This window comes from Apus apus, chromosome Z (assembly GCF_020740795.1).
Source record: "Apus apus isolate bApuApu2 chromosome Z, bApuApu2.pri.cur, whole genome shotgun sequence".
NCBI classification, from domain to species: Eukaryota; Metazoa; Chordata; class Aves; order Apodiformes; family Apodidae; genus Apus; species Apus apus.
The window spans coordinates 9,447,866-9,473,328 of NC_067312.1; the positions used below are offsets into that span (position 1 = coordinate 9,447,866).

At 40.6% G+C, this 25,463-nt stretch overlaps 1 protein-coding gene across 3 annotated transcripts in view; it reads left to right on the top strand.

Annotated features, from left to right (window-relative positions):
- UBAP1 (ubiquitin associated protein 1) overlaps positions 1-25,463 on the top strand; it is a 38,147-nt gene that overhangs the window by 2,064 nt on the left and 10,620 nt on the right. For all 3 annotated transcript variants that reach the window (XM_051642590.1, XM_051642593.1, XM_051642592.1), the window contains exons 2-4: positions 17,104-17,144; positions 19,774-19,898; positions 22,396-23,325. In XM_051642590.1, coding sequence (XP_051498550.1) covers positions 17,111-17,144; positions 19,774-19,898; positions 22,396-23,325 — 1,089 coding nt within the window. In that variant the 5' untranslated portion in view covers positions 17,104-17,110. The remainder of the gene's footprint in view (positions 1-17,103; positions 17,145-19,773; positions 19,899-22,395; positions 23,326-25,463) is intronic.

Here is a 25,463-nt window from a genome sequence, read left to right on the forward strand (position 1 = left end):
AAAACTGAAAGCAACTGCACTTTTCTTGCCTCTCAGGCTCGATCTAGCCTGCAAGGTAGTTTGTTTTCATTCCACCCCCCGCGAGTGCATTGTGAAACTAGGGAGTCAGGGGCGAAGGCACATCTCAGATCAGATGCTATGCCTAAGTCAGGCATAAGCTGAAACAAAGATACCATGAAACTTCAAAGGGAAACCATGGAGATCTTTGTTATAAGTGAATAAAGAAATGTTATTTTCTCTCTTAATTCTCTCTGTTTTTCAGAATATTGTAAGAATATGCTGATCAGTATACAAAATACACTGATCAGCTGGGAAACTTGGTGTATAGTTTATGCAGATGGATGGAAAAATCTTAATGATGAAAAATCATCAGAAACATAGAGAAGAGCTCCATTGTTGACATGGTGTTTTGCTGTGCCCAATACTTGTTGTCTTAGAGACAAAAATGTCTGACTGGCAGAATTGGAGCCAGGCTTTGGGACCAGTCCAGAAGACCACCTCATCCAACTCTGTTACACTGACAGCCAGAGCTGTTTTGGCCGTTGCTGGTGGTAGAATTGGTATAACACCACAGAAGGCATCACTGTTTCTCCTCGGTTTTATTTGTTTAAGCTTGTGGTTTCCTGTTGCTTCCACAGACTTTAGGGATTGATAATTCAGGACATTCCATATTGTTGTCAATGTCCAGTCTCTATATTGTAAATTTTTGGTATCCAACTCTTTCTGTGTTTTACAGTTCTGCTGTGTTGAATGTTTTGGTAAATTAATCTGTGAGAAATTTAGTTTTACTTATTACACAGAACTTTCATCCAGCCTTCTCTGGTGCTTTCTTTCTAATATAATCACTCCCAGTCTCTTCAGTCATAGATTCCAGAGATTCGGCTGTCATTTTACAATGATCTCTACCTAAGGGCATTACTATCTATTTAAAATTGATCAGTGTAATTCGGATCAATGTCAATCTGAAGGAGGGCTAGTGGAGCGGTAATTTAAAAGCTCTGGAAGATCTTTTGGAAACTACTGCTTGAAGAAAAGGCAAGGAAGGGTTGTTTACAAATTATAAATAGCTTTCTTGTTTGAAAAAGTGTGTGTCAAAGTGTGTATTCCAGGGTATATCAAAAGCTGTTTTTTCTTCCCTGTTTTGTGCCAGTTTGCCCTGATAACTAGGAAGGCAATGCTATTGACTTTACAGCTCTGCAGTCGGTCATTGGCATTGCAGGTGATCGGTACAAGCCAGACCTCACAGTTTTTCTGTGTTAGCTACTTAGGTAGGTAATCCCCCCTGGTATGCAACTGCATTGCTTAATGCTTTGACCCTCTGACTTGGTTTGAATAACCTCATGTTCTGTGTCCCTGCTGACCTTTTGCAGTAAGCGTGGTCTTGGATTCAGCTCTCAGAGAAACTGACCACTGGGGGTTTTCCCTCCTAAATTGTAAGATTTACTGCAAATCCTTGCTTGCATGGGAAGGACATTTTCTTAGATGTGGATAAGTACTCTCTTTGCTGTGGTTGGGAAATTTTGAAAGAACAGCTTATATGTTCAGACTTGGTGGTTATTTTGGTGGGGGGGGTTGTGTGTGTAGTTGTTTGTTTTTTTTTAATTTTCATTGTTTTTGGTTTTTTTTCCTTTTTTTCCTTTAAAGGACTACAAGGTCCTTTCAGAATCCTTTACACTTGCAATGTGCTTGAAACAGAAGTATATCAAAGGGGGAACAGAATATCATTGCTTGGCTTAGTTTTAAATCTTCTTTTCTAGAAGGGAAAGTAGATTGGTTCACAGTACGATGTTGCATTAGTAGCATTTCAAACTAACTGATGGAGTTCACATGACAATTCTGAGCTTGTATTTTTCTGCCTTATTTTGTGTCATAAACTCTAACACCAGAGTAACATTTTAAGGGGAGAAATCTGAAGAACGTGAGTCCCATCCAAGAAGCGTCAGTTCTTCTGCTGGAAAATGATCGGAATATGAATATACTAAAGCTATTAAGCTTTTGGTGGTCAGTATCATGGAAGCTAGTAACAGAGTTAAGGTTTGTGAGCTCCTAGTTCTCTGGACTATGTTGCTAGAGATCACCATTCGTGATAACTGTCTAGTAGATTATGTGAAAGATTTTATAGAAGTCCTTTCCTAATGTGTATGTTTGTGCTTGCATCATTTGACATCTCTAGGCTAGCAGCAGATGAAGCTGTGCCTGAAATGACTGGTGACATTTATTTCCTGAGTTTGGGAGGTTGGATTTCTAATAGTATGGGTGTCACCAGTTGTGCCACCTCAAAAGCTGGCACTATGCTTAATCTATCCACAGAGATGTGCTTTATGTGTTCAACTTGATTTGCCTCATCAATTCTGAACTCTAAATAAAACTGGATTCCTAGTTTGTAAAGACTTGGCAAAGTAATTAAAGCTTGTATGTTTCTTTTTCTGATACAGCAAAGCCACACAGGGTTCCACCCTAATGACTAATACCATCATCTGGTGTCTTTGCACAGTAATGTGTAATAATTTCAAATATAAATATAGGAAACACATGTAGTAGGGAAGAGAGTTTACATGAATGAAGTCAGTGTCGATCAATCTGAAATTCCATATAGTGAAAAATGATAGAAAAGCTTTATGCTGCATACTCTCTGAGAAAAGAATGAGTTATTAATATTTTAATTAAATATTAGGTCACTGCAAGCAGTTTGTTACCAGTCTGTTGGACCTCTTGGTAGAAAAAAGCTGAAAGGTTATTTTAATTTTGCTTATTGCATTTGTAGCGGTGTTAAAAGAATGGGGCTACTGTGCTTTACAGAAAGTACTGTTAGGTTCTGTGTGGGAAGAAGGGAAATGAGTAAGTGAATTCATCCCCTAAATCAGGTATTAGTTGGAGTTTTGGAAACAAAAATGGATAAAAATATTATGGTACAATAAAATAACTTTGCACTTGAGGGGTAATGAACCATAAAGATTCTGGGGGGCAGATTTCCATGTTACTTGCCTCTGAGATTTGTGATCTCTTTATAAACCTATTATAAACCTATTAATCAAGCTGTAATTGTCAGTGGCTATTGCCAGTACTGAGCCTTGTCAGCTAATTACTTTTTCAACTAAGTGTATAACTATTTGACATACTGTCTTCTAGGTACTATTCTGATATAAAGGAAAGAAAGTATTTGGCTAATGAGGTTCTTTATCAAGTTTTAGTCAGCCATCTACTTGCGTTACCGTTTTAATCTGAAGAACCATCAAAACTTCGTGAGGTGGTGGGGAGATGTGTTTCAGGACTCGGCTGGAAGGGAGTCCTGTGTTTGCATAATTTCTGAGCTGTCCGTGGAAGAACAGTTGCTGGATTCTGATTAGTGTCTCAGCAAGGGACAGTTCTCAAAACATCTGCAGTGACAGGCTTCTTCCTTGTTTGTACAAGGGAGTTTAATACTCTATTTTTCTTAGCTTACTTGGAAATCTTTTGATCAGTGGTAAAAATCTTAATGTATTCCTAAACCACTGAATGCCTGTGCTTAGTAATGTAATTTATCTGCAAATAAAATGCAATAAAGACAGTAAAAAGCACAGTGAAAGTGCTTTTAACTAACACTGTTGAACTGTTTCTTAATTTCTATGCAAAGGGAAAGCTAGCAAATTCAGGTGTGGACATATATGTAATACTTTTATGTTCTATAGTGTCTTCTACATGAAGATCTTAACTGGAAAAGCCTTAATAAATACAGCTTAAGAATCCATAAGTGAATTGTGAGATGCAAGATAAATGAAGGTAGACAATGGTAAGAAAAATGTGACATGAATGGCTAGTTGGTCTAAGCTCATTTTGGAGCTGGAAGTGGACTCTAGAAATACACATTTAGTTGACAGAATGGGTGTTACATCTGTTTGTTTGACATGATAATATGATAATTTTCATACCTGAGCTTCCATATTCATATGCAAGTATGCAGTTCTAAAGGTCTGCCTATCTCTTGGGATGTTCTGAATGTGTTGTGATATTGGACTGATAAAAGAGTTCTGCCTTTTACCTCTGCCATCTCTCTCCTCTCCCAAAGAGATGAATGCTCAAAATACACCAGTATTTACTGCTGAGATTTAGCTATATTCTGGAGAAATTGATTCTGCTGAGTAATGTAAAAAGTCTTCTTTCCCAGCTAGAAGGAAAAGAGAGAAGTTGTTTATCCATTTTACTACAAGCCTTCTTCAAGATACTTTAGTGTTACTGTAGGAACATAAATGTGATGCTATTGTGCTGTTTTTAGGCAGCACTGGATTTATTTACTGAAGTAAGTCAGATTGAATCAGACATGGGTTGTAAGGCAGGCTGGGACTGATTCTCAGCTTACAGGAGAAAATATAACCTCTCAGTTGAAGAATGGTCAACCAGTCTTGCTGCTTTGTCTCAGTAATGATGGTTCACTGAGACAGCTTTCTGTACTGTTAGCAGCCCCGTTTTGTTGCCAGTTTGTTATATGTCTAGAGAGGAAGACTGTGGGACTGTTGGATGGTCCTGGGACAATCTAATTCAGAAACTAACTCTGGTCTAGTTACAAAATAGAAGTAAGGTTAGATTGCTGAAGCCAAGTCAGATCTGTCAAAATGTCTTGAGGAAATTAAGCTAATGTGTCTCTGAAGGCTACTTTTACATATGATATAGGAGGTCTTTCTGTTTAGTTATTCATTGCGTTAAGTGTTTCAGGTGTTGCATTTATTACTCTAGCTGTTGAAGAAATTTGTAATGTGCAGAGAAAAAGTTTAATACCACTGAGATAGACTGGAGATGATGTGTAACAAAATTGCACACTTAAATGGTTTTGAAGTAGTAACTTCGAAATAAAATTTGGGCTAAATCCAGTTTTGCATTAGCGATCCAGAAGAATATTCTTAAGGCTTTTGTAGTAAAATTAAAAGCTGAATAGGAGTGATTTGCTAGGCAAAACTGTGTGGACTAAGGTATTGGTCCAAACATGAGAGAATGCAGTGAGATTCCTGGGGTAGCTGTGGATTTGGGATTCAGGAAATAGAAGTTTCAGTTCTGGCTTCGGTGGCTGATCTGGATGGCTGTGGGCAAACTTCAGCTTCGTGCCTTGTTCCCCACACCTGCAAAAGAGGGATAGTTTTACTGCTGGCTAAGTGCCTTGACAGCTGTTTCAAAGTGTCATGCAAGAATTAAGTAGTGATGAAAGGTATAAGAGAATAATTTTGGCAAAATTACTTTCTGTTCAGGAGAAAGGTAAGGAATGAAAAGTGCATGCGTGACGGTACTCGGTTCCTGGCCACATGAATATCCTGTAACCTTCTAGATTTCACATGAAAGCAGTGTCTTTCTGTGTCTATGGTTTCTTTTCTGTTCCACTTAAGTGAGAAACTCAAGTTTAGCTTTCACATACTCTTACCATTGGGAGAGCTGTAATTGTGTGTGTGTCTTGTCACTCCCAATACCTAGTAAATTTCTAGATTTTGTTCTGAACATTTGTGATAGAAAGATCATTCTGTGTTTGTAGAGAAGTGCTGGCTTCTGGTCTACATGAGCCCTTAAACTCATGTGCTCCAAACTCGTTTAACTACAAGTGTACGGTTGCAGTGCTGGCAGGACAAATTGAGCTATTGTCTTACACAGAGAGAAAGCAGACCTTTTCAAGTTTAAGTGAGAAAATGTAAAACTTGAAACTAATTTTATGTGGAAACAACTGGAATTAAGGTGGGTGAATGTAGAGGTTATTTTATGATGATTAGGGATCTACTGAGTAATATCTTGGGTGACCACACAGAAAGGAGGGAGGAAGGACCCCTGTGATCACAGAATCTTGGGGGTTGGAAGGGACCTCGAAAGATGATCTAGTCCAACGCCCCTGCCAGAGCAGGATCACCCAGAGCACATCACACAGGAACATGTCCAGGCGGGTTTTGAATGTCTCCAGAGAAGGAGACTCCACAACCTCTCTGGGCAGCCTGTTCCAGTGCTCTGTCACTCTCACAGTAAAGAAGTTTTTTCTGATGTTTACATGGAACCTCCTATGTTCCGGTTTGCACCCATTGCCCCTTGTCCTGTCACTAGAAATCACTGAAAAAAGCCTGACTCCATCCTCCTGACACTTGCCCTTAACATATTTGTAAACATGATGAGGTAACCCCTCAGTCTCCTCTCCTCCCAGCTAAAGAGACCCAGCTCCCTCAGCCTTTCCTCATAAGGGAGATGTTCCACTCCCTTAATCATCTTTGTGGCTCTGTGCTGGACTCTTTCAAGCACTTCCCTGTCCTTCTGGAACTGAGGGGCCCAGAACTGGACACAATATTCCAGACACGGCCTCACCAAGGCAGAAGAGAGGGGGAGGAGAACCTCTCTTGACCTACTAACCACACCCTTTCTAATGCACCCCAGGATGCCATTGGCCTTCTTGGCTTCAAGGGCACATTGCTGGCTCCTGTCCTCCAGGACCCCCAGGTCCCTTTCTCCTACACTGCTCTCCTGCAGGTCAGCCCCCAGCCTGTACTGGTCCATGGGGTTGTTCTTCCCCAGATGCAAGACTCTACACTTGCCCTTGCTGAATTTCATCAAGTTTCTCCCTGCCCAACTCCAGCCTGTCCAGGACTTGCTGAATGGCAGCACAGCCTTCTGGTGTGTCAGCCATTCCTCCCAGTTTAGTGTCATCAGCAAACTTGCTGAGGGCACACTCTGTTCCCTCATCCAGGTCATTGATGAAAATATTGAATAGTATTGGTCCCAGTACCAACCCCTGAGGGACTCCACTAGTCACTTTCAGTCCATTGTTGTACTTTATTTCCATCTAAGCCGCCCTAAATAGAGGGGCCTTTGCTTTTTGAGAACTCCAAAATCAAGACGTTGCAAGGAAGATGTTTCTTTTCAGGGAGTGTGCTGCCTTCAGATGGTGTAGGCCACAGATGTTTTCTAATTCACAACACAGCAAGTAGCTCTGCTTTTTTACTGTACTCCGCAATATATTCACTGTAGCTGAGGGCAGCCTTAGTTTGACTTCTCTGCACAAAGATAAATTTAAACTTTACTGCACTAGGCAGACTCACTCAAGACAACTTCCTGTGTTCCTAGTGAATTAAGCTCCAGAAGTGTACTCAGTGTGAGTACCACCACTTCACTGAGCCTGTTCAGGTGTCTGCTGCTGTTTTCATGTCAGAGGTTCTGGCTTGTTTTTTTGGTTTGTTTGGTTTTTCATAGCCAGTAATGATAGTTCTGTTCTTGTGGATTTTTAAAGAGCAGAACTTAATCTTTGCTGCCAGCTCTAAAGTTAAAAAGTTGTCTTCTCTAAAGTTAACAAGCCTTCTCAAGAAATAATTGAGCGATCAGTGTTCAGTTTAAAGGTGTTACCTGTTCTTCATGCTCTGTTACGCACCAGTCCCACGTTTAATTGAAATTAGTGCAACTTGCTCATTTAAAGTAAGACTTCTGGTAGTGAAATTTAATTTAGTGCTGACTACTGATAGTATTTCCCATCTAGGTAATCTTTTTAATGCAGTCATTTGGTCCTGTTTGGACTGAGTGGAAAATACCAAAAGCAGGCTTGACTGGTATTGTATCTGGAGATAAAAAAAGGCTGGTTCTTACTTAGGCATTACTGGAATGGGACCATAGTTTACTTGGTCTAAGAAGGGGTGTGTCCCTGCTGAGACCTCAACTCAGTGAAAATATGAAAATAGCTGACCTGATGAGGCTTGTTTTTTCCTTGTGCCTAAGTTTAGCCCTTCAGTGCAGCAAAACCTGGGATCTTTCCAGATATGTATTTCTGTATGTGCTTATTTTCTTGTCTCAGCCTTGAAAAGATGTCTTGGGTGAAGACAGATACCTGTTGGCTTAGAGTATGAGTGGCACATGAATTAAGGGCAAAATGTGCTAGCATCAAAAGCTAAAACTGTAGCAGTGACATGTTGATGGGTGGAGGAAGATGCATAAACCCCAGAAATGTCAAATAAATGTTTGAAGAATGTCACATCTGTAGCGTCTGAGATGAAATTCATATTTCTTACGTTACTGCTGTGAAGATAAAGGCAAACCAAGCATATGAAGTATGTTTTGCAAATCAAGAAGATTTAAGGTCATTTGAGTTTTATGTTGTCACTTTGCAGAGAAGAGTTTTGATGAGCACACTTTCCCAGGTATGCTGTGACCAGCTCTTAGGTGCTTCAGTACTTGCCCATTCTTAGAACAACTGCTTTCCTCTTTCTCAAAGTGTGTATTTGATGAAAGAGTAACATGGCACATAGGGGTGTTTCCTGGAAAACAGGCAACACTGAGAGGTAGATTTAGGTAAAGAAGGTAAATTTAGATTGGACATAAGAAATAATTTTACAGTGAGGATGGTGAGACACTGGAGTTGCCCAGAGATGTTTTGGGTGCCCCATTATTGGAAGTGTTTAAAGCTAGGTTGGACAGGACTTTGAGCAACCTGAACATCTCATGAAAGATGTCCCTCCATGCCTTTTGCAGGGGGGTTAGACTAGATGATCTTTGAAAGTTCCTTCCAACTCAGACTGTTCCATGATTGGTGACTTCCAGATATGTGAATTTCCAGGAAACCTGTGTTCTCAAGCATGTGGCTCTTTTAGTTGATAGAAAATGAGCTATGTTAGTAGAAAACAGAGATGTCATATGGCTGGAAAAGGCTAGCAGTTTTAACCACATTATGGGAGAGAAACTGTAGGGAGTGGGAGAAGGCTCTTGATGGCGTTACGTGTATTTAAACTGCTTGGACTGAGAGTACAGTCATCTGGGTTCAGGGTTTTGTTGTGCTGGCTGCAGAACAGGCAGAGTTGTTTGTAGGTGGAGTGGTTAATTATTTAACAGGCTGTATGTTCTGCTAGTACCATGCTGAGTTTTGCTGGGGAAGTACTAAATGTGTGGTGAGAGTGGGTAGCACATGTGACCTTAGTGTAAGAGGAAAAATTGATGAGTCTAACACTGGTCCCATTATTCTTGCACAGTGTAGTAGACACGTATTTTGGCTGAGTTCAAATATATGAAATGGCAAAGGATTTTTGACCTGCTGGCAGACTTTATTTCTCCATTTTAAAACTTCTGTTCAACTTGATTTGTTTCTGTATGTTTTTTGTCTACTTTGTTAAAGTAATTCCATAAGCAGTCATATTTCACTAAAATTTGAACAAAAAATGTAATGATCAGTATATAGTACTATTTCTTGTCAGAGCTTTAAAAGGAAGAAGGTGACAATTGTACAGCTTTCTTAGGAGTGGATTTTTTTAAAGCAGAGTAATTTAATTCCTGTAGTGTGTTTAGATGAATTACATGATGGTTAATTAGCATTTATCAAAAGAATACAAATTGCTTTCTGCAGAATAAAATAGTTGGAGTTCTTGTGTCAGTATGGGGAGTAGGTCCTGGTATGGTCAATAGAGTTAAACTTGTTTCCTAGTAATACAAGATCAGCTACCCACACACCTCCTCTGGTCAAAGAGCAGAAGAAGTAAAAGCTTGAAACTGCAGATTCTGTTATTTTTTTATTAATGGCAAAAGCTGGTTTACTCTATTACATTGGCAGCATCTTGGGAATGTATGTCTAGTTCTCATAATTCATAACTGGGACAAATCTGAAGTTGAATATTAATAATCTTCAAGTACTTTAGAGTCAGCTTGTTACGTATTGAAATATCACTGCAACAAATAAAGCAGCATTTTGATTAGTTTTTGCTGCTCTTAGTTCCAGGCGTAGATTTTAAATATGCAGGATATTCCACTGTTTTTTTCATACGTTTACCAAAATAACAGAATAAGTGGGCTATTTTGTTGTTGAGACTAGCAGTGTTCTCTCGCTAGTAGTCTTTCATTCAAGAAGGGTTGTATAACAGAATCACAGAATCAATTTGGTTGCAAAAGACCTTACAGATCATCAAGTCCAACCATTAACCCAGCACTGCCAAGGCCACCTTTAAACCACGTCCCTCAGCACCACATCTACATGGCTTTTAAATCCGTATTAGCATTCTTCTAAAGTGGTAGGATTAACAGGAAAAGTTAATGCATGTACCTGATTCTGACTAGTGCTAAGATTAATGATTTGACACATTTGTATTATGAAGTCTTGTGCTAATTAAGCTGAAGTAGCTGAATTTGTTAATAGGTCCTACATGCATTCCTTCTAACTATTTTAAACTCTAGGAAGTGGTAGGTATTAGATATAGGCAAATAGTAATTAAGCAGTTGCTCTGCTCATAAAATTTGGCATTGGTTTTGTTACTGCATTGTGAGATTATTCTAGTGCTCATTGGTCATATGACTGCTGGGTCATCTTTTCTCATTTTTTTTTCCTAGAATGTGGGAGCTGCACAGCATGTTTGTATTTTGTGCTGTGACTTATCGTGCACATGTCTGTCTCGCTTCTCAAAGAGAAGACATCCTTGTGCTTCTAGTTTCCCACCCTTTTCTTGTTGATGTTGTACTTTCTAGATAAGTGAAGCTGATCTCAAAAAAAAAAAAGTAAACCCATCTATTTTTTTGTACTTTGCTTTTCTGTTTAGGTGATCTTTAAATAACTTAGGTAGGAACTACACTCTAAAATCCATAACCTGGGCTTATTCCCTTGTTTGCTGAATGTGAAAGTCAGGCCAGTCTTAGATATGAGTTGAAGGTTGTTTTCTTCTGTGATGGAACTGTCTTTTTTGAGAAGAGTCTGTTTTGAAAAAGGTCTGGTTGCTGTAATGGTTAAACATGAATTTAGAATAGGTGGATCTTCTATACTTTTGCTTGGCACGTCAGTCTCTGGCCAGAGCAAAAGCTTTTACTGATCTGCCTTGACCACAGGGCTGTTTGTAATTTTCAGTTTTCTTACACTGTTGCCTGTCAGACTTGTAGTTCTAGAGCCTTGTATGGTGCATAAGCTTCTTACTTCATTGGAAACTTGTATGGCTGGTAAGTGACTCAGTGATTGTAATAGCAGTGCATTAGTGTATTGCATTTCCTCGGCCATTGTAGGGTTTTCCCTTATTTTTGGGTGAATTAGGTGGCATTCTTCTGTCCCAAATGCAGAGTTAGGATCTTAAAGGAGAAATAGAACTGTCGTCAGCTAAGACCCTTAAATCCTTAACCTACCCAAATAGTATGTGGTTTTAACAAGTGTAGTGTCTTCAATGAACGGAGTGGGACAGCTCTGTAACTACAGGTGTGTAATTGATTAAGAATGGAAAACAACAACAGTGAGAGATACTGTGCTTCTCTGGGAGCCTGCAGAAGAGAGTTCTGCTTTAACTTCCCATTGATTGATGTGTACTGAAGAAGACAGTCTAATTGCCCGCTATGTCTCTTTAAGCAACCACACAAGTCGAAGAATCAATTTTTCCTCATTTTTGTCACTGCTAGTAAGATGCTATCCAGCATCTGCGCGTGGAGCCCTGTAATGAATGTTAACGCAATCATGAAAGAGTGTTGTCATGTAATCCAATAATGTGATCTGCTCACAGACCTACTCTTCAGGTGCTCTTTTCTCCCTGTCCTTCCTACTTGCATATTCTGAAAATGTTTTTCAAAGTGCCTTTTAATTGGTTCCTGTCCCTCTGCCCCTCAATCACTTCACTGGAAGCAACTTACTAAATTAGTTCCATGCTGCAGGTTGTCCTTCAAAATGTAGATCTCTCGTCACAGTTGCTTGGATTGTTGATCCATGGCATGTGTATGCAGCAGAGATCTCATCCCTTCCCCCCTACGTCTCCTGTTGTCATTGTAATCCCTGGTTTGTATTTGATTAAAGGTCAGGTGACCACTTATATCCCATAAGAGGAGGACATGTCATTAGATTTGTTTTAGCCAGTGGCCATTGTTAACTGAGTGGAAACTCTACACTTGTATTTGCTTCAAGGAGGATCTGTCTTGTTCTTGTTGCTCTTAAAATAAACCAAGAATCTTAGTGTACTACATCTCCTGGACTGCAGTTGCACTTAAAGCACTTAAATTACTGCAGATACAGTTAAAACTTTTTTCTGTCTGCTTTTTTTTCTTTAATTCTTCCCCCCCCCCTCAAGGCATGTAGTTGCAACATGTCAAATCTAGTTTTACGACTTTGTCGAAGGAGCTGTTTTTATCAGGGCTCGACATGATCATGTTTTATGAAAGTGAAGTAACTCCATGCGGTGGACTGCTCATTATTTGCAGAACTGTTGGAGGTACAAAGTAGAAACATTTGCTGCAGATTAGGGGTGATGTCATCTACTTTGACGTTGCAGTAAATGAAAATGGAATTTGTTTTGTACTATAGTAAACTTCTGTGATTGGCTTTGTACTGTCAGCCGACATAAGAGATCTCAGTTGTGTATCAATGATTGAGCACTTGCATAGGTGGGAAGCTTTGATATGAGAATCTTAAATGTCGTTTTACGTTAGTAGCAGGCACTGTCTGTTTTCATTGCATGAGGCTATATAAAGAATCCTGAGGAAATAGGTAGTTATAGTGAAAACTTAAACCACTGTCTAAATCTGGAATACCTGTGACACTTTAGAAATTACTAAAATCAAAATGCTTTTCACTGTTCCTCAGTGTAAAATCAGTAGTAGTTCAGGAACTAATATGGGCAGCAAAAAAAATGGATTGTGATGGGCTTTTTTGTCTTTTGAGTTTTCAGAGTGAGAGAGACTGTATGCATTCTCAGTACTGTGTACTTAGACTGCACTATATGTGTTAGCAGGCAAATTGGAAGTTGCAAGATCAGCGTTGTCTTCTCTGAAAATCATAGATGTGCTGAATTAATTATAATTGGTAACTAGAGACATTTTGGTTTCCTCTGACCCAGAATAAGTATATTTCTCATTTATCTGAATCTTAGGTGGGAGTTTTTTCAGAGAATTCATACAATCTGGAATCTAGACATACTTGCACCCCAAAATGAGAAGTATAGCAACAAGAGACAAGTGCTTAGAGTCATAGAATGGTTTGTGTTGGAAGAAACCTTTAAATGTCATCCAGTCCATTCCCCTTACATTGAGCAGGACCATTCTTCTTGACAGTTAAATTGGCTCGAGTTATCATTAGGAAAGCTGTGCCAGGGACCATTAGTCCCAGCTGCCATTAGGTTGCTTCCAACTTGACAATTTGACAAGTAAGAGCTCTTGCAGAAGAAAAGGAATGTAGATAAAAACTTTGGGGAAAACACCAATTGAAGGAACATGGAAATAATAATTTAAAAGCACCTCAACTTCGCAGCAACTCCCCATGACTCACTCTTGATAGTAATTGGTTTTTTCTCATCTGCTGATGACATTATCCCTTTGGTATTGCTTGACTTCACCAAGTCACACTTCTCTGCGTTCTCCTTGTTGTCTGGCAACACAGCTAAGTAGACATCCAGGTTTAAGTGGGTGACATGCCAGGTGAACTGTCTTGGTCATCTCTGTGCTGTTCCTTCAAGCCTTTCCAGTTTGTCATCTGTCTCTTTGTGCAAGTTGTTTCTGTCATCAGTTTTGTCTTGTTACTTCTCTGTTTCTGCATCTTTTGTTGTTGGGTTTTTTTTCTGTGGTGGTGGTGTTGTTAACTGTCCCCTCATCCCCTTCTATCATCTCTCTTGACATCCCCTGCACTCATCCTGGGCTCTGCTCTACTTTGTTTATCTGTCTGCCTGGTTTTAAGAATGTTGCCCTATTGCCTCAGTATCACTAAGTGAAAAATGAACATACATACAGGAAGGGGAGAGCTCACATCAGGTTGCTTCGGTGGTTACTGATGTTAAAGTTGCTTTTAAGTTTTAGTCACTTGTAGCCCTTATCTTCTCTTCAGAAGGTTAGCCAGAACCAAGAATGAGGGAATGAAGTTAAGGAGATCTACATTTATAGAAGAGAGCTTATAGGTGGTTATAAGAAATTCTTGTAGTACTATGCAACTAACTTGTTTCCTGAGTCCAGAAAAGATTCTGAAAAACTACATTCAATAGAGTATGTTCTTTGTCAATTAAAATGTGCAGTAAACCATCAGACCAAAATGTGTATCCCCCTGTGCCATTCCCACAGATGCTCTTCAGTATCTGTTCTGGAGTCTGGAAAGCAAAGGTAACAGTGATAAGGCTGCAGTCATCCATTAGTTGGTTTGAAGTAAGGTTTTCAGAGCGAGTTCTTTAAATACCTAAAAAGGCAGTTAAAAAGGTAACCAGACCTTTACTGCACCGTGCAACTGCTTTGATTAAGCAAATATAGTTCTTATACTTACACTAGAAGTACAGAGCAACAGCAAGATGCTGGTAACTGTGGCCCCTAAATAACTCATCAAATCAAATTAGACACAAAACACTATTTTAATTAAACCCTTTTTGGAAAGGAGGTGTCAAAATGTGGCTGGCAGCCTGTTCTAGTGTTACTCTGTGCCATGGTTAGCACTAACAGTGCCTTCTGCCACAAAGTTGTCTTAAGTGCATCAGGAAGATCTAGTGTGATGCAAATGCTACCGGAATCTAAAATGTAGCTCTGTCTGTGGAAATGGTTCATTTCATGATAGCTTGCTATTGATGTGCCTTAGCTAAATCTATGGTTAAAATAAGGTGTTGCATATGGCAGAGTAATATTTCCCATTGCACCTTGAAGTTATCATGATTGCCTGGTCTGCACTAGGGTTTTGCTGTACGTTTGCTAACAAAAGCAAGATACTTATTGCTTCTGTGGAGTGTTTTGACACTGAGGATACATCCAAGGCTTTATGCAGCTCCAGATTGGTGTACTGTTGGAAAACTCCCTGGATACTAGGTGTGGACATCTTTGGTTTTGCTACTAATGCAGACTGAGCAAAATGATAGTGTCATAGTAACTTAATGTTCTGTTACCTAAGATCCATGTGTGAGATGGTAAATGTAGTGTGTTCTTACAATAGCCATCTGGAGTTCTAAGAGTGGTCTTTTTGAATTTTCTTTTTGTTGTCCTCTTTGTTGGTGCAGCCTTGAGTAGGCTAATTCTGGTGAATGAGGCAGCAGCTTAAATTGTATTGTTTGTAGATAACTGGTACTGCATTGAAAAACCTTCCTTGTTAGTTGAGTCACCAAAGTGAGGAGGCTACTTCCTCTCATCAGACATTTTAAAATCGTATAGAAAAGCAGCACTTGATTTTCAGTCTGATCTAGTAACTAGAGGAAAGGCAAACTTGGAGAGATTAAAGGAAGTGTGTAGACATCTTGTCCCTAATTCAGCTCAGCTGTAGTAGTGGTGGGCGATGGGCAGCCATCATAGATGCTTGCAGGTAGTGCATCGTAGTCTCCAGTGATGTCCAGAGAAGACTGGTGAGATGTGAAGGTTGTATGATTTCATATGTGGCCTGGCTTTTTCAGTAGTAACAAATGAAGTTGATGTTTTAGTTGCAACTCTCCTACAGAGAAACTATCAACATAACAGTTTGTCTGACAGTGTCATCTGGGTTTGAAAGGTGCAGCCTAGTTCCTGTGCAATTGTCTGCAGTCTGGTCTCTTCCTCTGGGGCACTGGGACTGGTGAAGTCCATTCAGCTCTAGTAACTGTACCAGGTGTTCTTGTGGCTTTGTCCTGACAGCCTTCCTGACATGTCACTGTTTCACCTCCTTTTCCTTACATCTTTGAAGCTTCAATGTTTTGTTTGCTTTTGAGGAGCAGTTGCCAGCTATTGCCAAAGCCAGTTCTCTGGATTAGTGTTCAGACATAATACCAACGTAGAGGGAGATGGTGAGGTGTGCTGAGAAGAACCTGACAAACATGAAGCAGAATGACACACAGCTTTTATGTACAAGGTATGCCTGGGGTTGCTCAGCATGACTCACTTCCCTATAGCTGAGCATCAGCTTTCTGTGTTTCATGAAGCTGGGTTGCACCTGAGTAATCTTCTTCATACAGCATTGGCTTTAGCTGTGTGTGAAATTCCTGTTAGGCAGTAGGGTTGGTTCACCTATTGATTTCAACATAATGTTGAAAGGGACCTTTGCTCAGCAAAGAGTACTTGCCTGAAGTACTTGAAACTGGCTCTTCCTGACCCCAGTCAGGTCAGCAGCTTCCAGGAAGAATGGTAGCTAAGCTGTCTGTGTAATCCTTACCTTATGCCACCCTTCCTTTAAGGTAACATTTTCAGTTGGAATTTGCAGTGGAAGCTAAGATCTTGATTGAGGAATGATGGAGATGAATGTTAGATCTGCTCTAGATGATGCTTTGAGAGCTTTCTGCTGCTGGTGGTGATGTGCCAGGTAACTTCTTGTTTTTGAAGAGTGAGTGTTGAGCCTTCCAGTCTATGAGCTGGAAGGCTTCAGAAACAAAGGACAACTTGGATTCCTTGTTATACATAGCATCTAAAGAAGGGCCTGAAATTCAGTTATTCAGAGAACTGTGCTGAAGTGTCTTGAGATGGATCTTGCAATGGCCTTCTAATCTAGCAAAAAAACCCAGTTAGGTTGTTGAACATAGCCTAAGTGTCCTGGAGCAGGGTTTAGCTGATAAGCAATAAGACAGCTAATTCTGTCTTAAGAAATGCCTGCTCTATCTTAAAATCTGGCTAAGTGCTTCTGTGTTTAACATCTTGGCTATGGAGGATTTGCATAAGAATTTTAAAAGTTGTTAGCAAAATTTTTGAGGCCATAGGAGAGGACTCTTGTTAGCATTGTTTTCCTATATGTATCTGAAAATACCTTCTTGATGGCACAGTTTATTGTATACCTGTATCGTTATATATGCATTACCCAATATGTTACATATACATACCCAATATGATAGTATCCCTTTTCAGAGCAGCAGGGATTAAGCTGAAGAGGATCAGTGTGGTATTTCTAGTAGAAAGGGCTATACTTAATGTCAAGGGAGGAGGCAGGATGTGCGCCATGGGGCTGGGACAGAGCAGCCTCTGAGTGCTGTGAGCAGGAATTCCCCACCTTCCTGATCAGCCTGGCTGCTTCTTGGCTGTTTTTGTTGTTTTGTTTTTGTTCTTCATTTTACGATTTAGATAGTCAGACCTTGGGCTGAGTTATTTGTCTACTCAGCCTGTTCTCAAGGCTACAGAATAAGTTTGCCTATCTGTCTTGGGAACAGGATAAACACCAAGTGTCTGCAACATGTTCCATAATCTAGAGATAAGACTCTGTAGAACTCCAGGGATTCATGATATGCTATATGTATAAAGTTATTAAAGGTGTTTTAAAATGTTTTTCAGGTTCTAAATGGCTTCTAAGAAGTTGGGATCTGACTCTCATGGTAAGTTGAAATTTACATACTTGTCTTTTCAGGAAGATGAATCCTACTATTGCTGCTGATTAATGTCCCGGCCTAGGCAGTTGATAGAGACTAATCTGTTTAACCTCAGTAATTTTTTGTTAGGAATCAAGTGCCTTGCCTTCCTTCTTGCTGCTTCCTGATACCGTGCCTGTTCTCTGTTAAACTGAAATTCAGTCTGTTCCCTACTCCTTCATGGCAGAATAATAATCAGACCTCGAGAACATCATGTCCAAACTGCTGCTCAAGCAGGTTGCTCACGACATGTTCAGATGGAGATTAAGATGGGAACCTAAGGTACAGGTGAAGAGAAGAAAACCCTCTTCTTGTCATGAAGGGTATTCTTGGCATACATTTGTAACTATGCCTAAGCATTTAACTTCAAATACTCTCCTGTCGTCTGAATAATCAGAAATCTAAGCTTAAGTTCTAGTAATTAGTGATATTTAAAATGCACCTCTCATATACTGTACAAAAACTGTGCATTAAACCAAGCGCAGCATGTTAATATTGCTGCTGTGTCGTCACTGCCACTACACAACATGAAAGCATTTAACTCCAATTTCTGAAAATTATCTAAGTGTGGTTTGTGTGACCACAAAAAATAAGTTCCACTTGGTTTCTGAACTGTTCCCCATTCATAACTGGTAACCGGTGTTACCTGAAGTCTATCCATTTAGCTGCCAAACATGAGGATGCTCCCGTGGGTTGGTTAGGTCCTCATTATACTAATGCAGAGAGATCTTGCTCCATCTCTTTTAGTAATTCTTTGGGCCAGGAATTCTGTATGGTGTTCAGTGTCAGAGATCAGACTGACATGTACAGTTTTGCCAGGGCTTTTCTCAGGACTCCCTCAAGATGCTTCTTGCTGCTAAAAGGATGAAGTGGCTAACAGCCATATTAAATAACAGTTTAAAAAAAAACCTTTAATTGCTTCACTTGAACACGACTTACTCAAACAGTGGCTTGTGTAGTACTTTCTGTATGTGCATTTTGCTTACTGCTTTAGAATTTGCCATTTAAAACAATTAGCACCTTTACCTGTTGGTGTGTAACAGAGTTATATTTAATATGAGATTAGAGCAGTGGTTACTAAAAAAGTCGGTATGCTGAGAAGAAACTAAAGGTTTTTATTCCTTAGTCTAGTTTTTGAGGTTAAGTTGGCAGTTCTCAATGCAGCCCATCTAGTGTAGGTGTGTTTAGGGTTTTTTTTACTGCACCAAAATAAATAATATTACTGTGTAAACAGCATGTGTGCTTGTACCCTCTGTGGCTAGGATCTATTTCAGGCAAAGGCTGCAGCTGTGCAAGGGGATGTATCTACCACTTACTGTGTCAATAGGTCTTATCAGAGCAGTATTTGCACACGGAGCAATTTGGGCTGTGAGATGGTGTGGTGGTAATCCTGCTTCACTTGGATCATCCTGCTTAGAGCAGGACTTGTGCCAGTGGGACTAAGCAGGCCATAGTAGCAGCAGCCACTGCTGAGCAGTCAGGATATCTGGTTGTCTCTGACTTGGCCATAATTTACCCCTCTCCATGCAAGGGCTGTGGCAGTTGCTATTTCTGCATGAGCAAACACTTATTCAGGTCACTTATTCAGCATATTCAGGTCTCAAATTGCCAGCTCAAATACTATTTAGATGCAGTTTTGGTTGGTGGTGAGCTGGTGCTGGTTGCCAGTGAGGTGCTACCTGGATACTGTGCTGTATAATGCTTGAATGGTGCTTCTCAGTAAGGATCAGTGAAAATGCTATTATATTCTGCCTGGAGCATTTTTTCATCCTGGTGGTGCAGATGGGATGTAGCTTACTCAGCCTGATGTTTTTGAACCTGGAGGAAATGCCACCTGTGTTCTAACAGGACTATGACACCAGCCATTGTGGTGCATAGTACAAATGCTCAAGTGATGACAGTACATGAACGTTTAACTCCAAATTAACAGGATGTTCCTGTTTTCCAAAGCTGCTCCTCCTTTTGGAGCCTGGGGCTGCCTTGTTGTAGATGAGTCAATAGTGAAGGAACACGAGCAATACTTAAACTGTCTTCTGAGTATGAAAATGGGTCAGATAAAAATGGCAAGTCACAACTCGCTGAGCAAGAGGTTAGTCGCTGAAAACTATCTTAGACGCTGCCACTAATGTCTTTTTTTGTTCTACTGAAGTAGAACACTTCAGATTGTTTTACACAGCCAGAAATCTTGCTTGAAATTTCAGAAACTGAGACCAGTGATCCAAGAGACCCCTTTCAGTTAACAGAGAAATTGTGTTCAATTTGTAGTGTGGGGAAGCTAAGATGTTTGATATATTGACTTCAAATCAATTGTTGGATCATTATGTTTTAGGTTTTGTTTGTTGGTTGTTTTTTTTTTTTAGTAGTTCTGAGCTAGAATATTAAAAAAACCAAACAAACCCTACAAATAAATACCACCAACAAAACTGGGACAATGAAGTCCAAATAGATTTAAATGTTTCTGATCAAGCAACTTCCTTTGTATTGTGTCAGCTAGTGTAGTTGGGACAGCTCCCAAATAGAGAATTGTGTCTTAATTGACTGCATTAAACTAAAAGCTTTTTTTTCTTTTTAATACCATTTCTGCTTTTGATCTTAGGGCCTTTCAGTTATCTGGATGATGTCCCATTTAAGATAGGAGACAAATTCAAAACCCCAGCCAAGGTTGGATTACCCATTGGTTTCTGCCTGCCTGATTCTTCTCAGCTTGTCAGAGAAGCCCAGGTAAGTGATGTGTTTTGCTTTTTCACTCTGTTCCTCCCTCACCTCTGAGGTGCTGTAGATCACAAGTAATCACAGATTGCACACATGTTCCAGTGTTAGTCTTGTCAGTCCTGTAGTGTCATTTTGTAGTTGCAGAAGATCTCTTAAAATGTATTGAAAGATAAAAATATGATAGGGTGTGCAAAAAGCTTCTACTTATCACTTAAAAAGCCTAATAGCATTTATTTTAGTGTATCTATTTCAAAAAGCATAATGGTTTTGTGTAATATTTGCAGGTCTAAAAGTTAGGCTGATTAAATTTGAATAGCATTTTTAAGAGGAGAAATGGTAAGAACTAATACACTCATGCGATGGCATACTTGCAGAAGGTTTTTTTTGAGGGAAACAAGTGTTACTGTAACATTTTTTTGTGGATTCTCACAATAGTGGGATGAAGACATGAATTTCCAGTTCTTGAGTTCTCTGTAGTTCTGAGGGGAAATTCTCTTCCAGCTGTAGGGCAAACAGGTTACAGCTTGGTACTGATGGCTTCCAGATCTTTGAGAAGCACATCTGTTACCATAAACTCCTGGTAGCATAAAACCAGTTGTCGTAGCATGACTGCTGAAAATCTGATCTTCAAATGAAGGTTGTGATGTGGGAAAGCTAATTGAACTGTTTTCTAATTTTGTATCGTGATTTTCTGTGGTCCGTCAAAACTGATTATTGTAGTCACCTAAGCTATGACAAATTGCTGTAGATGGTTCTGCTTTTTATTTTTTTTTCCTGCCCTGTAACTCATCCACTGGATAGCTGAATATCTGAATTGCCCTACATCATGGCTTTTTCATTATAGCCATTACATGATTACCTGGTTGTCCTCGCAAGTGTATTTCCACCCAGTTAAGCTGATGTGGGAGATCTAAAGGAGACTTTTGTGTCCTGTTACTGGCTTCATTGTGCCATGTCACCTTTTTCCTGCCAAGCTGAGGCACAAATATAGTATGCCTGACTGGCCTGCAGTGCCTTGCACAATATGATGTGAATATGTAGACTGTGAATCTCTCACCACAATTTAACTTTTTTTTTTTAACAGCTCACACTACAGCTGTAAAAATCTGCATGGAAGCAAAACTGACCTAGGCTACCTATTTTTATATAAATACCCTCTGTTTCTTTAATATTAAAAAGAATATGGCAGTGGTCAATTTTAGCCATACATACGACCATAGACACATACACAAAACTGGTAGCTCTGCTCATGTAATGGAGAATGTGTAAGTAATAGTGCCCAGCACTTCTGCTAGTGAGATGTTTTTCTTAGTCACGTTTGCTGCTAAATTGCGGATCACACCTCTTGGAGTCTTAGAGCTACAGGAAGGGAGAACTGTACCACAGTTGATTGACACATCCCCAGGATCTCAGTTGAGCCCGCTATGGGTGGATGAGTGGGATGTGATGCAACATACAGAGTGTCCCAGAAAAGCCTAATAGAGGCCTGGCAAACTTTGCTGGTTTTGTTGCTCTTTAGAGTTAGGAATTTGTATGACCTAGCAGTCACGTGGCAAGAGCACTGCTGTTTGGTTAGGTGCCGTTATCCTGGCAAGGGTACGTTATGACTTCTTGTCTTGACAACACCCTGGAATTAACTTATAGGCTTTTTTCTGTAAACATGTTGTGGCTATTTTAAAAATACATGAAATACTACATCTTTAAGTAGATTTAGTCTGTTAATAATTTTGTCATCTCAACTAAGCCACTACAATGGCCAGTAAGCTGCTGTAGAGCAGCTTACAAATGCCTTCCTGCTAACCTGGCCATGGAGAAGCTTGTGTTAAATGAGAAGTCCTTGTGGAATCCTGTCATGGCAGTAATTGCAGCAAAACCTGCTGCTGCAGGTAGTTGTCATCACTGGTGTAGCCAGTGTATTGTCTCTGGCTGGTGAGCCATTGTCACTGGGGTAAGAATAGCAATGCCTTTTAAATGAGTAGGTGTGAAACTCTTGATATCAAGATCCCTTAGGAATCTTTTAAGGGAAACTGAGTAATACCGTATTGGTCTTTGGATGGAAAAATACACTGCCATAGTCTTGAATTACTTGTTCACCTTGTGGACACAGTAGTTCAGTGTTGCCGTGTCTGGGTATGATTGTCCGTATAGTAACACATCAGATTTTTCCTTCCTGTATCTGTTGTCTGATGGGGAGAGGGCAAGAGGGCTGTGAAACTGATTTTTGGGATGATAAGTAGCAATAAAGTAAAACTAAATGTAGGCAGGAGGCAAAATATGATACTCTAACCCAGACTATAGCCAGGTGTTGCTGCCAGAAGCAAAATTAACTATTCGGTGATGTCTTTTAGCTTTGCCAGTCTGTAGGTTACAAGATTGCTGGGAAAAAATTGTCTGTGGTAATTAATGTAGCTGATACTCTGTTACTTTTATAGCTGTTCCAAGTAGTACTATTATCCAGATAATATATCCTGTTTTTTTCTCTCCTTTCCCCTCTGCCTCTGCTCAGTATGACTTCTCACTGGAAAAGAAGACAGTCGGGTGGGCTGAAGATATCAAGAAAATTCAAGCTGCCCAGAGAGAAGCTGAACGGAAGGCAGAAGAAGCATTAACAGACTCAAAAGCAGCTTCAGAGGACAACAACAAAATGGGGTTCTCAGAGGGACCTTGTCCTGAGGCCATGCCTCCTCCTATTAACCCCATCCTTGCTAGCCTGCAGCACAATAGTATTCTTACTCCTACACGAGCTGACAGCAGCGCTGTGAAGCAAAAGGTTCTCAGTCCACCTCGTCCGAAAGCAGATTTCAACCCAGCTGATTTTGAATGTGAAGAAGACCCATTTGACAAACTGGAATTAAAAACTATTGATGATAAGGAGGAATTAAAAAATATTCTTGAAATTCATGTTGGTACTACTGGGCCAATTGTTGCCCAGCTGTTAGATAATACTTTGCCCAAAGGAGGGTCTGAGTCTGTGTTGCAAGATGAGGAAGTTCTGGCATCCATAGAAAGAGCCACGTTGGACTTCAAGCCCCTTCACAAACCCAATGGCTTTATCACTTTACCGCAGTTGGGAAACTGTGAAAAGATGTCCTTGTCTTCCAAAGTGTCCCTGTCCCCTATCACTTCAGTGAGCAATATCAAATCGCTATCCTTCCCTAAACTTGACTCTGATGAGTGTGATCAAAAATCATCAAAGCTCACGAGCACTTTCCACAGCACTACCTGTCTCCGCAATGGCACTTTGCTCAGCTCTTTGCAGACCTGCGCTCAGAGTAAAGCTAGTGAACTGAATGGACACCACATGATTGGGCTTTCTACTCTAAATGAGGACAGTGGCATGGAGACATCAACATTATCCTCTTCATCCAGGCTGCCTTCCCTGACTGTGTCGACAGTTTGTACAGAAGAAGAATCATCTCAAATCACAGCAACTACGGTAAACATGCAGTGGATTAGAGCTGGGGTTGCTGGGGAGATGTGGAGGTGTGGAGGCAAATGTTGCTTCTAAAATGTCCTGTGCCTTTGGTTTTAGTTGCATTTAGTGGGAGTGATGTGTAGATCCTCTTAATTTACAAAACAAATTGATCACTCCAACAGGCTTTCATGCTGGCAGTTCTGAACCTCAGATTATTATTCTGCGTGTTTCCCAGAAATCTCATATTTTTAGACCAATTTTTATTTCAGCTTTTGTTTGTAGTTCACCAAATCACAAAATTGTTTTGGTTGGAAATAACCTTCAAGATCATCAAGTCCAACCAATAACCTAACTACAGAATCCCGTGCTAAACTGTATTCCCAAACACCACATCTATATGTCTTTCAGACACCTCCAGGGATGGTGATTCAACCACCTCCCTGTGCAGCTTCTTCCAGTGTTCAATAACCTTCTATGGTGAAGAAGTTTTTTCTAAGACCTCATCCAAACCTTGCCTAGCACAACTTGAGGCCAACTTCTCCTGTCCTGTTGCTTGTTACCAGTGAGAAGAGACTGACCCCCACCTTGCTATAACCTCCTTTCAGTAGAAAGCATGAAGGTCTCTCCTCAGCCTCCTTTTCTCCAGGCCTGATCCCCTTGTTATCTTGCATGTGCTGCACAATGGCACTTGATGATCTGCTCACTAACCTTCCCTGGCACCGAGGTCAGACTGACAGTCTGTAGTTCCCTGGATCCTCCTTGCAGCCCTTCTGGTAGTTGGACATCATATTTGCCAACCTTCAGTCAACTGGGACCTCGCTAATTAGCCAGGACTGTTGGTAACTGGTGGAAAGTGGCTTGGTGAGCACTTCTGCCAGCTTCCTCAGTGCCCTTGGGTGTATCCCATCTGGTCCCATAGACTTGTGCATGTCTAAGCGGTGCAGCAGCTCACTGGGCATTTCCCCTTGGATTATGAGGACTTAAGACTGCTCCCTGTCCCTGTCTTCCAGCTCAGGGGACTGGGTACCCAGTGGACAACTGATGCTACTACTACTTGTACACCTTTGAGCTAAGCATACAGGATACCTTCTTTGTATGGTCCAGCATTCTGCCTTATCCAATAGATAAATCTGTTTCTGAAGTGCTGTTAGGTTTTGAGTTAAAATCCTTCTAGATTTATGCCTTGGCTTATTTATTTGCTGGAAATAACAGGAAATGCAGGCTTTTCAAGAAATAGAAGCAATAATAAATTACAACACATGGATATGCTGTGTCATTCAGGAAAGAAAAAAGTACAGAACTCAGAGGGTTGTGATTAAATGAGCAGGGCTGAGCTGGAGTCCTGTGACCAGTGATGTCCCCCAGGGGTCAGTCCTCAGTCTGGTCTTGTGCAACATACTCATCCATGACCAGGACAAGGGGACAGTGTACCCTTAGCAAATTCACTGATGATACCAAACTGGGAGGGGTGGCTGACACTCCAGAGGCCTGTGCTGCCATTCAGTGTGACCTGGACAGGCTGGAGAGCTGGGCAGGGAGGAACCTAGAGATGTTCAACAAGGGCAAGTGTAGGGTCCTGCACCTGAAGAGGAAGAACCCTATGCACCAATATAGGTTAGGGGTGGACCTCCTGGGAAGCAGTTCTGAGGAAAAGGATCTTGGAGTTTGACCTGCTGGTTAAACTAAAAGGCAAGTTGGACCTACACAGGCAGAGGGGAGGGGACAGGAAGAGGGGACAGGTATCCTGGGTAGAGTATAGGAATGCTGCCTGGTTCTGGAGGGATGAGGTCAGGAAGGCCAAGGCACAGCTAGAAATGGACTTGGCAAGAGATGTTAAGAAGAACAAGAAGGGCTTCTACAGGTATGTAAACCAGAAATGAAAGGCTAAAGAAAGTGTAACCCCCTTGATGAGCCACAATGGTGAAATGGTAATAACAGATGAGGAGGAGGGTGAGGTTCTCAACCACTTTTTTGCCCCAGTCTTCACTGGTAGCCCCTCTCCTCACAACTCTCATGTTGATGGCCCACAAGATGGACACCAGAGAGACCAACTCCCCCCCCACTGTAAGTGAAGATAAGGTTCATGACCATCTGAGGAACGTGAAGATATACAAGTCAATGGGACCTGATGAGATATATTCCAGAGTCTTGAAGGAATT